This window comes from Brachyhypopomus gauderio, unplaced genomic scaffold (assembly GCF_052324685.1).
Source record: "Brachyhypopomus gauderio isolate BG-103 unplaced genomic scaffold, BGAUD_0.2 sc105, whole genome shotgun sequence".
NCBI lineage: Eukaryota > Metazoa > Chordata > Actinopteri > Gymnotiformes > Hypopomidae > Brachyhypopomus > Brachyhypopomus gauderio.
In genome coordinates this window covers 248,443-264,715 of record NW_027506926.1, presented here as the reverse complement: position 1 = coordinate 264,715, position 16,273 = coordinate 248,443, and the positions used below count along the sequence as shown (strand labels likewise).

The following is a 16,273-nucleotide window of genomic DNA, read 5'->3' as shown; positions in this document are numbered from 1 at the left end:
AATTTTGGTCCGGGTCGGCGGTGTCGAACGTAAGTTGTTGAGCGGGGAGGGGGGGGGGGGGGGGGGCGAACGTAACACTCGTCACGGAATGTTTTTCCAGTAGCCCTGAAATAAATGCTCCGGTTTAAAATTTAGTCTCCCGTAAAAATAAAAAAATATTTTTGGAATTTGGGTCCGTATCCAGTTAATCGGGAATGTGATTGGATCCGGACCGCCATTTGGTGACCCCTGAGGTATGCACATTTCACATCAGCTTTAGTCACATATTAAAAACTAATTAAATTATTGAAACACATTGAAATTTCCGGACTAATATATTTACAGGAATCCAAAACACACAATAACACTTTGTAAGCAAGTGTAGTCCATGCTTTCTGTAGGTCACGGAATAGAGGTGATGCAGAGATTTTAAGGAGGGTGTCATGTCTAGCCCCGCCTCCCTGTCAATCATGTATCACTTTTTAGTCTGTTCAGTCACGCCCCATGTTACTTCCCCTTCAGCTGTGTCTCATTTGTAATTTAGTTCTGGTATTTAATCGTTGGTGTTCAGTCTTTGTGGGTTATTGTAAGGTGATGGTGCATATTATAGTGAAACTTATTGTGAAAGTAAAAATTATAGTGACCGTTTGTGGTCCGTTTTGGTCTGTGGTTTGTGGTCTGTTGTGTTTTGGATGTCAGATTTAATTAATCTTTCTATATTTCTGTTTTGTTCATGGCTTCTCGTGTCTGTAGATGTCTGTGTGTGTAGTTTGTTAAGTTTTAGTGTTCTGTTATATGTCAGGTTGCTGGTCGAGTCTGTTGTCTTTATGTCTAATGATTAGTTGGTCATATGTGTGTTAGCCAGTTAGTTCCGTTAGTGTCATCATGCCACATTGTGCTCGTGTTGTTCGTGTGTCTACTGTCAATTTGTGTGCAACCCCGTATGTTCAAAGTAAAACCCGTTTGTTAAAAAACCAATCCCCTCAGAGATTGTGTGCGCTTCCTGATTGCACAACACCTGCCACGTCACAGAATAATCCACCATTAAAGGACAGTGAGGGAGTCTTACGAGGTGAGGCATTATCAGGAGGAGGATTACGGTTATCTTCCAATGTGTATCTTGTCTGAGGACTTGATTAAACAGGTTAAGGATGGTGAACCGTTTGAGCTACCCTCCTCGATTTGTCCCTCCCACGAGTTCAATGAGGAGGATAATTTGGAGGGGTTCATTCTCCAGAGCAGACAATTTTTTTTTATTTGTCCTTGTCTCAGCCGAGAGAGGAAATGAACACCCTCGATGGGTTTTTAAACTTCTTAGAGCACGATTTGGCAAGAGTGGATCCACTGTTGATTTTGAATTTGGTGTATTCTCTGCTCCCGAGGTTGTTCATTTTCCACCTAGAGCACACAAGAGAGGAAGTCTCAGCACAGACACCAGTACCCTAGAAGGTTACCACAGCCCCAACTACTAAGAGACCTGCTACAAGGACAGAGCAGCAGGACGTTAAAATGGCTGTTCAGTACGAGCCTACAGTTCGCTGCTCCAAATCTGTAGCAGTACAGTGTACATCAAAGGCCAGCAGACGAGTGTCTGTGGCTGTACAATGCAGCCCCGACCTGCTAACAAGACTCTACATCAATACAGTGGTAAATAGGACCTGTTACGGCTCATGTACCCCTGGTGGCACCCCTAGAATCCCCAGAGGTACCAAAACATTTTTGGGGGGTACGGAGCATATTTGTATATGTGGTCTTTCATATATTCACCTCTGTGTTGTTATCCGGTAACGTTTCTCATGTTCAATTACCAACTACTATCTCTTATGTGCCGATCCACATTTACACTAACAAACTAATCACATTCATAACCAAGCAGGGACACTGATGCCAGTTAGCCTCCTAGCCATGGAGAGTGAAAACATAAGAAAACTTAAAATCATTCATGACTGATGAGGAAATGTTCAAACGTCTGTGCTCAGAGTCTCCCACTACTGTTTACCTGTGTGAATGTGTTGATGTTGCTGGAGATGACTCCGCTGAGTAAAACTCTTCCCACACTCTGAGCAGTGATATGGCTTCTCTCCTGTGTGAATGTGCTGGTGCAGTTGAAGACTTCTATGTGTAGTAAAACTCTTCCCACACTCTGAGCAGTGATATGGCTTCTCTCCGGTGTGAATGCGCTGGTGTTTTTTGAAATTACTCTGTGTAGTAAAACTCTTCCCACACTCTGAGCAGTGATATGGCTTCTCTCCTGTGTGAATGTGCTGGTGCAGTTGAAGACTTCTCTGTGTAGTAAAACTCTTCCCACACTCTGAGCAGTGATATGGCTTCTCTCCTGTGTGAATGCGCTGGTGTTCATTGAGATGACTCTGTTGAGTAAAACTCTTCCCACACTCTGAGCAGTGATATGGCTTCTCTCCTGTGTGAATGCGCTTGTGCAGTTGAAGACTTCCCTGTGTTATAAAACTCTTCCCACACTCTGAGCAGTGATATGGCTTCTCTCCTGTGTGAATGCGCTGGTGTTCGTTGAGATGACTCTGTTGAGTAAAACTCTTCCCACACTCTGAGCAGTGATATGGCTTCTCTCCTGTGTGAATGCGCTGGTGCCGTTGAAGATTACTCAGTGTAGTAAAACTCTTCCCACACGCTGAGCAGTGATGTGGCTTCTCTCCTGTGTGAATGCGCTGGTGTTTTTTGAGACTACTCTGTTGAGTAAAACTCTTCCCACACTCAGAGCAGTGATATGGCTTCTCTCCTTTTTGAATGCGCTGGTGTTCGTTGAGATGACTCTGTTGAGTATAACTCTTCCCACACTCTGAGCAGTGATATGGCTTCTCTCCTGTGTGAATGTGCTGGTGCAGTTGAAGACTACTCTGTGTAGTAAAACTCTTCCCACACTCTGAGCAGTGATATGGCTTCTCTCCTGTGTGAAGGCGCTGGTGTTTGTTGAGAGAACTCTGTCTACTAAAACTCTTCCGACACTCTGAGCAGTGATATGGCTTCTCTCCTGTGTGAATGCACTGGTGTTCATTGAGAGGACTCTGTCGATTAAAACTCTTCCCACACTCTGAGCAGTAATATGGCTTCTCTCCGGCGTGAAAGCGCTGGTGTGTTTTGAGATTATTCTGTTGAGTAAAACTCTTCCCACACTCTGAGCAGTGATATGGCTTCTCTCCTGTGTGAATGCGCTGGTGTTGCTGGAGATTTCCCTGTGTAGTAAAACTCTTCCCACACTCTGAGCAGTGATATGGTTTCTCTCCTGTGTGAATGCGCTGGTGTTCGTTGCGATGACTCTGTTTAGTAAAACTCTTCCCACACTCTGAGCAGTGATATGGCTTCTCTCCTGTGTGAATGTGCTGGTGTTGCTGGAGATGACTGTGTTTAGTAAAACTCTTTCCACAATCTAAGCAGTTGTAGCTTTTCTCCTTTTCCATGTTTACTGATTTCAACAGTCTGACATACTCCTCACAGATAAATGTGTTTATGTAGGTAACGTTTACAGCATTGATTCCTATAGGAAAAAGACATTGCAAATTCATTGTGAGATGAAGATGAAACAATCATGACAAAGAACCATTTGGGCTCTGCATAATGCTAAAGACATTCATGCTAAATACCATCAGGAGACAGTGCTAGGCTTCCTTACTTAAAATGAAAACATTTGTCTATGTTGTGATACGTGTCTCTCTCTCTGTTTGGTTCAGTGCCACTCTATGTGACAGTCTATAGGGACTTTTATTTTGTATGGCTCATCAACTTTATTTTCAAAGTTGTTCTTTTCTTTCCTCTCTCTCTCATGGTGCTGCAGAGCTGCTTTGGTCTGTTGAAGCTCCTTATGAGTTCCAGCAGTGTGATTTGATCTTTTAAATTATTGTGCATCAGAGAATTAATCTATGGGCAGCACCAACATATCACAGAAAATTCACCTGTGCACACGATTACTCATCGTGCCATGTTTCCAGGTAGATTGAAGGTAAAAATGATGATGGCCTCTTTAGAAAGCACTCCTGTTAAAAGTGTGTAAAAAGTCACATGATCTACAAAGGACATATTTTGTACGTACGTATTTGTACGTGTAGTGTGATGTATTAGAAAGTTGCTGTGCATTTGTTTGAACGTCACATATGAATTTACAACTATCACATTTTGTATTTGTAAGTCACTGTTTTCATTTGAAAATCACGTTGTTTGCTTGCAAATAGTATATTTGTGGAATATGTTCTGTTTGTTTACAATGATTGGGCAGCATTATAACCCCATAGCAGAGTTACTGTCCTGTTCAGAAGGGTCTATAACCCAGTCTTTGTGCGTATAATGAGATTGGGAGATACGGTGTTAATACTGTGTAAAAGGATGTATAACCCAGCCTGTGTGTGTATAATGAGATTGAGAGATACTGTGTTAATACTGTGTTAAAGGATGTATAACCCAGCCTGTGTGTATAATGAGATTGGGAGATACTGTGTTAATACTGTGTTAAAGGATGTATAACCCAGCCTGTGTGTGTAATGAGATTGGGAGATACTGTGTTAAAGGATGTATAACCCAGCCTGTGTGTAATGAGATTGGGAGATACTGTGTTAATACTGTGTTAAAGGATGTATAACCCAGCCTGTGTGTGTATAATGAGATTGGGAGATACTGTGTTAATACTGTGTTAAAGGATGTATAACCCAGCCTGTGTGTGTATAATGAGATTGAGAGATACTGTGTTAAAGGATGTATAACCCAGCCTGTGTGTGTATAATGAGATTGGGAGTCTGTTCAAAGACCCAAAAACAAAAAAGGCTGCATTATGTATTCAAATCCAAAAGGTACAATTGGGCATACAGGCTACCTGTAGGCTGTGTGTGTGCTTTAAACTGTTGCTTAATTATCTGGATTATACTGAGAAATGTATCAGTCACAGGTTTAAAATATAACTCACCTCTTCAGAAGATCTCAAATCTCTCACTGTTAAGACAACTTCTTCAACATTTTTGTTGGACTGAAAATGATTGGAATGAAATAATTAAAATTCCACACTTCACATTTATTAAAATAGAAAACATGTACATGCACACGTGGTGTAGATCTAACACATCTACTTTATTCAAACTGTTTCTCAACATAGATCTCTGTGCCATTTCATATTAAATGCCATGTCATTTTTACAGTGTATCTGTAAAAGGTGTTTGAGATCTACAGTATAGGCGAGATCTACTGCCATCTTCTAGTGAAATATAAAATAGCTTTTTTGTAAAAGGGCATTTTATACTGTGCTGGCAGGCTGCATATTGTCACCTGGTCTGAACTTTGGACATGCCTGCACTACAGCATAACTTCCTATAAACACCAACATAACGTTTTAGTAAAATGTACATTTGATCTCATATTGTCTGTCACTGATAAATAACAATGTACAAACAACTGGAGAAAATGACAGATGGGTTGAAAACTCAAATGCTGATCCCACAGATCACTACGACCTTTACCAAGACTACATGCACTCAGGGTGACAACATTAACATGCAAGCTTAAAATAATACATGTTATTCCCATCATTTATTTTATTTGCTCTGAAATATAGATACTAATTTGAAAAAGACAAAGGATCTTGCAGGGTGACTATTTACAAGACTAGATTCCTTTAAAGATCATTTTATATCGCGTGGTGGATATTTACAAAAAGAGAAACCGATTAACAATGGGAAAATAATTAGAAACCAAGTGCGTAAATTACATTTCAATGCGGGGGTGGGGAGACAATACACAGTAAACATTTTCTAAAGGAGTTCCTGAGGGGGCGTCAAAGCTTCTCCCAAATGTTGTTATTGTGCTTAGGAAAAGTACACCAGTATATATCTGTATGATTTCACCTAAACGTAAAAACACTCCAATGAATAACCAAACTAAATCAAATATTAAATCTACAGTAATAAAACCGCATAATATAACTAGATAAGCTTTTATCTTTGTAACAGGAACCACTGGGCTACTAAACAAAAGATCCAAATATAATTATATTCGTATAGTATCAAATAAGTAGCTACGTTATCTGGCTGGGTTAGTTAGCGCTACAACATCCATTATAAAAACACTTTAACACACTGAATTTTCCACCAACTTAGTCAAGACACGAGATTCAACCGTGAGGTAACGGAACGAACAAAATAGTGTGGTTAAGATGTGGTTAAAATGTGTTAGTGGTACGTATTACTAAGTTAAGTACTTACAGGTCAACCAGTAGTCCAACACTTCCAAACACCAACACGACAATAGGCGCAACTCCACTAAACGCTCGATGCTGATATTGAGAATAAGGAAACCTGTGGTCTGTAATGTCCGATGGTGATGGTAGGTAGAGGTGGGCGGATCGATCCAAATATCGATACCAACGCTGATATTGATTTGGAGCAATACTCGTGTAAAAAGATTAATACTCAATCTTTTTAACTCTCCCGCACACACCGACTGCTGCTGCGTACGTGGATTCATCAAAGTCTCTTCTCTGTCTGTAAGAGCAGCGTTGCCAACAAGTTTCCGCAAAAGTCCAGGGGGTGGAGCTAGATCTAGATCCAACTCCTCCCACCGTCCATAGTTTCTTTTGGTCGGTCCAGGGGGCGGAGCTGCATCTAATCCAACTACTCCTACGTGTCGCTTACGTTTTCCGACCAGGAAATATAAATCCAATAAATTCACCCTTAAGACTGCTACCGTTTAGAGATCAAAATGTTCTTTAAATGTTATTTAAATAACATAATACACGTTTTTTAAGTTTACAAGAAAACGTAAAAGTTGCCAACGCCTCAGTAAGGAAAGACGCTATTGGCTATCCTAAAAGTCACAAAATGGCGTCATCGCCTACTTTGCATAATACCTGTTTTTGAAGCTGTAAAATAATAACGTTGTGGGAGAGAAAAATATATATATACTATAAATATGTTAGAGTGACTGATTGAGACTGTGTGAGTTAAATTCAGTGATTTATTTTAATTCGTTTATTTCATGCTAGTTGCCATTTTGATAAATTCCTGCACGAAAACGAGGCTGTGGTGGGAAGAATCCCGGAAGTGTCGTGCGGAGCTGCAGGAGCGGTGCAGCTAGTTCAGTGCTGCTGTGGCATATTGTTGTGTGGCAGCTGTAATTTAGTGATGGGAAGATGATACCTCAAGGAGTGTATCCACACACTACACAAACTGTGTTGACACTGTATTGACACTGTGTTGGTCATTGTTGTGTGGCAGGCTGTAATTTAGTGATGGGAAGATGATACCTCAAGGAGTATATCCACACACTACACAAACTGTGTTGACACTGTATTGACATTGTGTTGGTCATAGCTAGCTAGCAAATGCAAAATAATAATAAAAAAAAACATTAAATAGTGTCTAAGTTAGCACTAGCTTACCCTGATAATAATCTCCAGACAATGATACGGGTAATGGCAGATAATGATACAGATAATAATCTTCAAAAAAATCTGTTTAAGAAGGTTAATAACTAGTTTGTACGTAGGACAGCAATCTAACCTAGAATGGATAACTTGGCTAGCCGTGGCATACAGACTGCGGGTTTTCAACCATAACAAATTGGAAGATCGATATATGCTTGCTGTTTGTTCATGTTACCATGTATCTCATTTCAGATTACAGATTACAGAAAAGTGTGCTCCAAACACTTTTCAAAGGACTGCATAGTAAGATCGCTTACTGGATTAAACAAACTGAAAACCGGCAGTGTGCCTACCTTGTTTACATGGTGTCAACCAGAAGGACAATAGAACGCATCCAGAGGTAAAGGTCACCCAAAATTAGTTAAATCATTTGTGTTCCAGCTTGAAGAATATAAAAAATAAAAATGACTGGCCTTAATTCCCAATTCTAATGTGTGTGCAGGGACCCTGTTTGTATCACTAGGATAAGAGCAACATCATCAGAAGGGGAACCAATGTAAGTACATGCAGTTTTAAGACTTACACAGATGGGAGCTACTGCGATCACTTTATTCATAATTTATTTATGTTTGTAAATATTTTAGTTCAACTTGTGACTTTTATGAGGAAAAGGAAGAATTGCACATTACAAATCTGCATGAGAAAGAAATGTGAGTTACCAGAGACGTACAGAGCTGCAAATGATGAATTAATTTGTCAATGAATGTATTACTCATTACAATATTTGATTTGAAAGGTTATTGGAATATTTGAAACATTTTATCTTTATTATGTAAACAAAATAATGGTCTAAGCCCATAACGAGTTGATGCAGTGCATGAAGTAAAGTCTGGTAATCCATAACACTATTATCAAAGCACTTTAATGTATTGCAAGCAACAGTCAGCAGGGTTTGTATAACATGGTGCAATTACCTGTACTCTATGCTTGGTACGTTACCAATATGGCCAAGTAGAGAGTCTGTAGATGAACTGATCCCACCCTCCTTTAAACAGACATTCCCCAAAGCATGAGTGATACTAGACTGTACAGAGATCTACATCCAAACTGCAAGCTCAAAGGTTCTCAACACTGTCACATACTCCCATTATAAAGGTTCCACCACACTAAAGTCACTGATTGGTATTAATCCTTTAGGGTCAATTAGTCTAGTCAGCAAGCTGTACACAGGCTTCATCTCAGATAAAGAAATTACCACAGAGTCTGGCATTCTGAGCCTAATTGAACCAGGAGATGAAGTAATTGCAGATAAAGGGTTTCTTATCAAAGACCTCCTCAGTAACATTCGTGTGAAACTTGTAATTCTTACATTCTTGGGGCCATGTGGCAATTTAGTAAAGAAAGAAATTACATACACGCAAGAAATTGCTCGGAGTTCTGCCCCTTTCCCTGTGTGGTTCAGTTAACCAGCTGTGTTTGTGCTCTACTTACCCATTTTCAGGGACCTCTTTTTTAATTATGAGGTAACATATTCAAAGTGTATTATTAAATGTTAACATGCATAGTACAACCATGAAGTATATTTTACAAATTCAGTATTATTTTTATTGGCCATACTGGACTTTGAATTGCTGGAAAATTATTCTTCCACTGAGTAACAAACCTTCAAACATTTATTCAGCTCAACTTTTATTGATGTGCATTTTTTTGTTAATAATGAAATTAATGTAACACATTTTTGCTCATTGTGAACCAATAAAAACAATGTACTAATTTTCTAAAAATCATTCTTAGTTTTTTTATGGTTCTGACATTTTTATGGTCATGACATTCTCTCACTTTTTAAAATCAATTCTTAAAACTGTCATATTACAGAAACATTTACCTATTAACAGTAGTTTTCTTAAGGAACAATGCCAAATTTATGTGTGCTTCCTTCCTTTATAGTCTCCTTATCTGCACAGGCCAGGCAGAAAATATTCAAAGAAGAACATATCCAGTTTAGTTTTCATAGACTCTGATATCTTGCCATCAGAGTGGATCTGCTCCAGGTGATTGTCTTTGGTACAGTGAACAAAAAGATCACACCACTTCATTCCAGTGATGCCCATCTGCCCCATTACCTGGTAATAGTAGTCATGGTTGCATTAACGTCCTGCTCAACCGTTTGGTAGACTACATTTTGAGTCACTGTTTCTTTTAGAGTTCGTGTTGAATTTAGCTCAACCTGATTGTGCCATCTCTACCAATCGGTAGACATATGTTATACTAAAAAAAATCCACCAGAGGTCACTGTGGCTGTTAATAATGGGCGCTTTTAGCTATCGTCCATAGAGAAAAGTACCAACAAGTAAATCACACTTCAGATGAGGATCGATTTTGGTGGAATTTTCCAAGGTAAGCATATTTGTAAGTAATATTATAGTTTTAGAGGCTTTGAAGAACAGAATTATGTAACATTATACAATAAAGAAAAGTCTTATATGGGTAAAATAATTTTTGAAAAACATGCGTTACCATATGGTTGATTTGTCCGTTTATGGTAAAATTAACAATGCTAATTGCTGATTGCTAGACCTTATTAGCATTACCTCAAATACTGAAGATCTAGAATAAATATGTGGAAATACTACTAGTAATAGTATGGTATGAATTTACATATGTAGAATACTAACAAAGTACTGCAGATATATATGTATAATGTGTAAGATTACTTGATTTTTAATGGTAGCTATGCTAACCGAATAATATTACTGTAAATACAGTAGATCTAGAGTGAATATGTGGATATAGTACTACTAATGGTAATAAGTGAGATAAGTGGTATACCAACATATTACTAGACATATTACATATAACTACTGAGACTATATTATTTCTAACTTATTTTGTGTTTTGTTGTATAAATAACAGATGGACACTAAAACCTTTTATGGTGCACGACCACGGACCGTTCTGGCTTTTATACCAGAAAATCCTCAAGACTTTGATATTGATTTAAGTGATGAAGATGACCAAATAGGAGATCCTGATTATGCACCTATGCAAGCAGAAGATGCTGGGGGAACATCTTTTGAATCTTTAGATGAGGACGATTTTCCCTCAATAAGCTCTTCTAAACCGCCACTCCAGAAGAAGAAGAGAAAAGGGAAAAACACCCTAAAAACAGTTTCAGTGGAAGAGCCAGAAGACAATGGTGAGTCTTCTTCATCCCCATTCCTAAACAAAGGCAGGGAGAAAATCTGGAAACATGAGGACATTGAGGCTTTCCAGGTTCCTGATTCAAGGTTCGAGCCCCCTGATGCTCTAAAGACACCCTACCAGTATTTCAAAACTCTCTTCACTGACAAGATGATTGAACATATTGCTCAACAGACCAATCTGTACTCTGCCCAAGAGCTGGGAGATCCAATCAAGACTAGCCCAAAAGAAATTGAAGAGTTCTTGGCAGTACTACTATTCATGGGTGTATTCAGCTTCCCATCTATTGAGGACTACTGGCATCATGAGTCACGTTTCAGTGTGATAGCTGATATCATGACAAGGAGAAGATTTAGGCTGTTACGTCAGTTCATTCATTTTAATGATAATCAGCAATGGAATGACAGTCCTGACCGATTTTTCAAAATCCGGCCGCTTTTTGAGATGCTTCGTGAACAGTGTCTCCTCATCCCATCTACGTACAAACACAGCATTGATGAAGTCATGGTGGCATATAAAGGTACAAGGGCTGGCACTCTCCGCCAGTATATTGCCAACAAACCAGACAAGTGGGGCTTTAAATTGTTCTGCAGGGCCAGTTCATCTGGGATCATCCATGACCTACTGCTCTACCAAGGGGCATCCACATTTCCCTTGTTTCCATCTCCAGTAACTGTGCATCAGAGAGGGTGACAGTCATGCCACAGTAGTAGTTATACTCTCATTTTCATTTAAAGCAGTGGTGTAATTACATGGCTGTGGTGGCAGAGGAAACAGTGGGTGAGGGTCAGTGATTGTAGTGGTGGGCAGGTTGCAGGGTTGCCAACTTTTGACGTTCGCTTTGAGTGAGATTTTAACCTGGAGGAGGTGGCGAGTGTAAAATTGTTGGGGGGGTGGCGAACTTAAGTTGTTGAGCGGGGATGGGGGGGGGGGGGGGGGGGGGTGAACGTAAAATGGACACAAATCGTGATCTGTCGATCACCGGTGGTTGGCATCAGAGCGAACTAGTAACTCATTGAATCATATATGTGGATCAGAGGTAAATAAACTGGATTTTTTTTTCGGCGTGAGATATCGGAAGTGTGGCGTGAGAGCGTGTGAAAACGGTCAAATGCGTGTGTCTCATGCTCAATGCGTGAGAGTTGGCAACCCTGAGGTTGTGGGATTGGCAAGTCAAAAGTGATCCACAGGGCAGGTCTCCAAACTCTGTTGCAACTTTATCCACTGGATGTCTGGCTGGTGCTTGAAGTAGCTGGACCATTTGAGACGTGCTTCCAATAGCAGAAAGGTTCTCTGTAAGGACATGAGCAAACTGATCACTTGGAAGAGGGGCTGGAATGGGGCAATAGAGGTTAGGAATGATACCATCACAGCATCTTTTATATTTCTTCAGAAGTTGAGTTGCTGTGGGTGACTTTAATTTTGACACCGTCACTGTATTAACAGGTTTACTAACCTAACAGTAGGAGGGACAGATTTACAGTCTAGCTTCAAAACATGATTGCAGGATGGCAGCCACGGTGACGAGCTCCTCCGTGTTGTGTTTGTTTTTGTTAATTAATGTTGTCTATTGTATGTCAAACTCGGTCAGCTGGAACAGAGAACAGTTACTAACCATCAGGGACAACATTTCTCCTGACTTTATGGCGGAATTTATTCAAGTACCTTCAGAGTGTGTGGAAATCTTAACAACGGCCGCGCTGATGCTGCTGGGACTAGCAAGGAGACGCTGGAGGTGCAGACGAAGGGTCAGACGTGCGGGCTCGCTCGTACGTCTCAGGCTGCGCGGGCCTCGCACACCTCTACCGTCATTATTCCTCTCCAACCTCCCATCTCTCAGCAACAAAACTGAGGAACTACTCCTGCTCCACCGGACCAACAAGGACTTCTCCTCTGCTTCTGCCCTCTGCTTCACGGAGACCTGGCTGAACGAGCTGATCCCGGACAGCGCGCTGGACGTACCGGGCTTCCAGCTGCTGAGAGCGGACAGAGACGTGGAGCGGAGCGGGAAGAGCAGGGGAGGAGGAATCTGCTTCTACATCAACGAGCGCTGGTGTAAATACACTACAGTACTGTTAACATCATGCTCTCCTCATCTGGAGTCTCTCTTCATTTACTGTCGGCCGTTTTACTCTCTCAGAGAATTCAGCTCCTTCGTTCTGGCCGGCGTGTACATTACGCCGAGCGCGTGCACCAGCGACGCGCAGAGACAGCTGGCCGAACAGATAATGGAACTAGAGAGAGATCATCCAGACTCATCTGAACAGATAATGGAACTAGAGAGATCATCCAGACTCATCTGAACAGATAATGGAACTAGAGAGAGATCATCCAGACTCATCTGAACAGATAATGGAACTAGAGAGAGATCATCCAGACTCATCTGAACAGATAATGGAACTAGAGAGAGATCATCCAGACTGGCTGCTGATCACCCTGGGGGACTTTAACAGCGCTAACCTCACGAAGGAGATGCCCAAGTACAGGCAACACATCGTGTGTGCTACACGTGAAGGCAACATGCTGGACAAATGCTACACAAGCATCAAGAATGCCTATCACGCTGTTGCGCGCGCCGCTCTCGGGCTCTCCGATCACAGCCTCGTTCACCTCATTCCCACGTACCGGCAGAAACTCAAAACCAACAAGCCGGCTGGTACAAAGACAAGACATATATAGGCAAACAAACGACCCTCAGGTGAGACGGATCACGGGCTCCGCCCACCTGAGGGACGCAGATGACTTCACCAAACAACAACAACAACAGCCGCTGTGGAAGGAGGCGGCCGGTAGGGGGCCGCCTCACCGTGACAAAAACTACAGCTGTAACGGGTAGAGTTGACAAATAAAGAGATAAACTCATAAATTTGACTTTCAATATCAGAATTGTGATCGTAATTAAAACTTATCTATATTTAGTTTTAGCCAGGTGAAAGAAAAGGGCTTTATGCAGGGTTTTGTTAAAATTTTACCTAAATTGAAAAATTCCCAGACTGCTTATAAATTTTTTATTTTATTTAAGTTTTACATATCACAACATCGGCAATATTCTCACCTTTAATTTAAGCCATATTTTATAAAAATCGAATAAGAAATAAGGGCGCTAGGACTGTTTTTGTGACAGATGGATGCACATCCCACATAGGAACTACACTGCTTTGCTGACATGACTCAATAGTAATGGTTCCGAGGGCGACGCATTGCTAGCTATAGCGGCAACAGGCGATGTCCAATCCAGTAATATAGATCAATGTTCTCACTTTAAAGAAAAATACACGTTTACATTTTATACTTTCAGTTTATTAAGTGTGAGCACTTTTAAAATAAAAATGCATTTGGTAGCAACAGCTTTTAGGTGAATTCTTAATTATTTCAATCATAATAATAATGCACTGGTTAGTGTCCCAGTAGGAGTCCACTGTTGCAGATATAGACACCTCAAAGATGTCCTCTGTTTATTGTCCTGGATTACCTTTCTTGAAGGTAGATTTATGAATAACCTTTTCACCAGTCTTCCAGTCATCAGTAACTACCAACAGGGTATCTGGACATTTTAAAATCTCAAATTCAATGACTTTTAAGACCTTTTTAATACCTCTCACAAGAAAAAATAATACTATTACTGGGGATGCAGGTGTGTGCCGGGGGGGGGGGGGGGGGGGGGGGGGGTGTGGCAAACGAAAATTGTTGACGTTGTTGAGGCCGTATACTCCAACGCTAGGAATCTAGCACTAGGACCCTGGAGCGGTTAGTTTCTGCATTAGCGCTAGATTCGGCAAAGTTCACATCGCGCCAGAACAACTGAACAACACACACTTATATTAATTTAATGCCTCCCCTCATAAAATTCCAGACATTTTAAGACATTTTTAGGCCTTGAATATGGAAAACTAAATTTAAGACTTTTTAAGGACCCGCGGGTACCCTGTACCAACTACCAGTAACTATTTGTGTCACGTAGGGCAACGCCCCCTCTCGTAGCTGTCACTCTGGGTTCCCTCATGTCCGTGTTCCCTGCCTGTTTGTCCCGCCCTGCTCGTTGGTTTTGATGGATTCCTTGTTTGTTACCACGCCCCTGTGTCATTGTCATCACCTGTCCCTAGTTTAGTCCTGTGTATATTAGTCCCTGTGTCTCCCAGGTCTAGTTGTCGGTCTTTTTGTTTATGCCTGTGAGTTGTCAGATCTCGTTCTTCGTGAGTACTGCCGTGTTTGCGCCTTGTGTTACCCGTCACCCGTGTATTTTGCCTGTCCTTCCGTAGTCAGTCTGCCTTGTTGTTTTCTTTGTCCGTGTTCATGCCTGTGTACATTTCATGTCAGGATTGCCCACCCGTTATGACCCATGCCCGTGACTACAACTCTGCCTTTGGGATTTCCATTAATAAATCTCGCTCTCCTCAGCGCTTGTGTCCGCCTCCCTGTTCTGCCCTGCGCAGATCGTTACATAAAGACCGACCTTACAAGGACACAGCGAGGGAGCGAGACTCTGGTGAGTTTAATCGCTGTGATGAGATGTTGGCTGGTTCGGTCCAGTTCAACTCTCCGATATCGCAGCGTGAACGAACCAGAGACAGAAATTCCCCTGGCGCTGTGGGAACACGGAAGTCTCGACGCGCACCAACGAAAGCCCAGTCACTTTCGGTTTCGACTGGCTTTCGCATCGAGACTCCTGTTGAGCGCTACGTGTCTGCCCGGCTTAATCACTATAGGGAGGAGAAACCTGTAGTACAAGTCGCGGGCAGACGGATTGAGTGCACAGACTGGCGTTTGCTTAACCCTCGGTTGGCTCTCGATGGCTTCTGCGAGCTCCCGACGCCTCAGAGGAGGCGGAGCCGTCGCAGAGAGAGCCACCGAGGGGCTTCTGTGTCTGTGTATTCTTCCAGGCTCACCCAGGACCCTGAGGAGGAGGACCTAACACCGCTGATCCCGCCGGCTACTCAACAAGACACCCCCATGTATTTTTTGGGGGGGAGTACAAGCCACGTCGGCTTGGCGGACACGCCCCCCGATGACGTCAGTATGGTGGCTCCGCCCCCCGAGGACGTCGGCTTGGCGGACCCGCCCCCCGATGACGTCAGTATGGCGGTCCCGCCCCCCGATGACGTCAGTATGGCGGTCCCGCCCCCCGAGGACGTCGGCTTGGCGTACACGCCCCCCGAGGACGTCGGCTTGGCGTACACGCCCCCCGAGGACGTCGGCTTGGCATACACGCCCCCCGAGCGCATCTCCTCACCCCAGGTTCCTGTCCCCGCTGCCCGTCGGCAGTCCACGCCGGTTCCTGTCCCCGCTGCCCGTCGGCAGTCCACGCCGGTTCCTGTCCCCGCGACCCTGGAGGGGTCGTCCACGCCGGTTCCTGTCCCCGCTGCCCGTCGGCAGTCCACGCCGGTTCCTGTCCCCGCGACCCTGGAGAGGTCGTCCACGCCGGTTCCTGTCCCCGCGACCCTGGAGAGGTCGTCCACGCCGGTTCCTGTCCCCGCGACCCTGGAGAGGTCGTCCACGCCGGTTCCTGTCCCCGCGACCCTGGAGAGGTCGTTCACGCCGGTTCCTGTCCCCGCGACCCTGGAGAGGTCGTCCACGCCGGCTCCTGTCCCCGCTGCCCGCCAGCGGACCCTGCCTGTCCCCGCTGCCCGCCAGCGGACCCTGCCTGTTCCCGCTGCCCGCCAGCGGACCCTGCCTGTTCCCGCTGCCCGCCGCCCGGCTCCGCCTGTGCCCGCCGCCCGG

The 16,273-nt window shown here is 43.1% G+C and overlaps 1 protein-coding gene and 1 long non-coding RNA gene across 3 annotated transcripts in view; one reads left to right on the top strand and one right to left on the bottom strand.

The window, feature by feature from the left end:
• Window positions 1–73: 73 nt before the first annotated feature.
• LOC143497286 (uncharacterized) overlaps window positions 74–16,273 on the bottom strand; it is a 192,410-nt gene continuing 176,210 nt past the window's right edge. Inside the window, exons 1-4 of one of the 2 annotated variants that reach the window (XM_076993177.1) lie at window positions 6,195–6,572; window positions 4,907–4,966; window positions 1,979–3,490; window positions 74–1,377 (exon numbers count right to left, since the gene is read on the bottom strand). In XM_076993177.1, coding sequence (XP_076849292.1) covers window positions 1,367–1,377; window positions 1,979–3,413 — 1,446 coding nt within the window. In that variant the 5' untranslated portion in view covers window positions 3,414–3,490; window positions 4,907–4,966; window positions 6,195–6,572 and the 3' untranslated portion in view covers window positions 74–1,366. Of the gene's footprint in view, window positions 1,378–1,978; window positions 3,491–4,906; window positions 4,967–6,194; window positions 6,573–16,273 lie in introns of those variants that run through there. The other variant, XM_076993176.1, reaches the window with a different exon arrangement.
• On the top strand, window positions 7,226–8,167 carry LOC143497311 (uncharacterized). The gene is made up of 3 exons (XR_013125820.1): window positions 7,226–7,754; window positions 7,857–7,910; window positions 7,999–8,167. It is a non-coding gene; the product is annotated as an uncharacterized LOC143497311 (long non-coding RNA).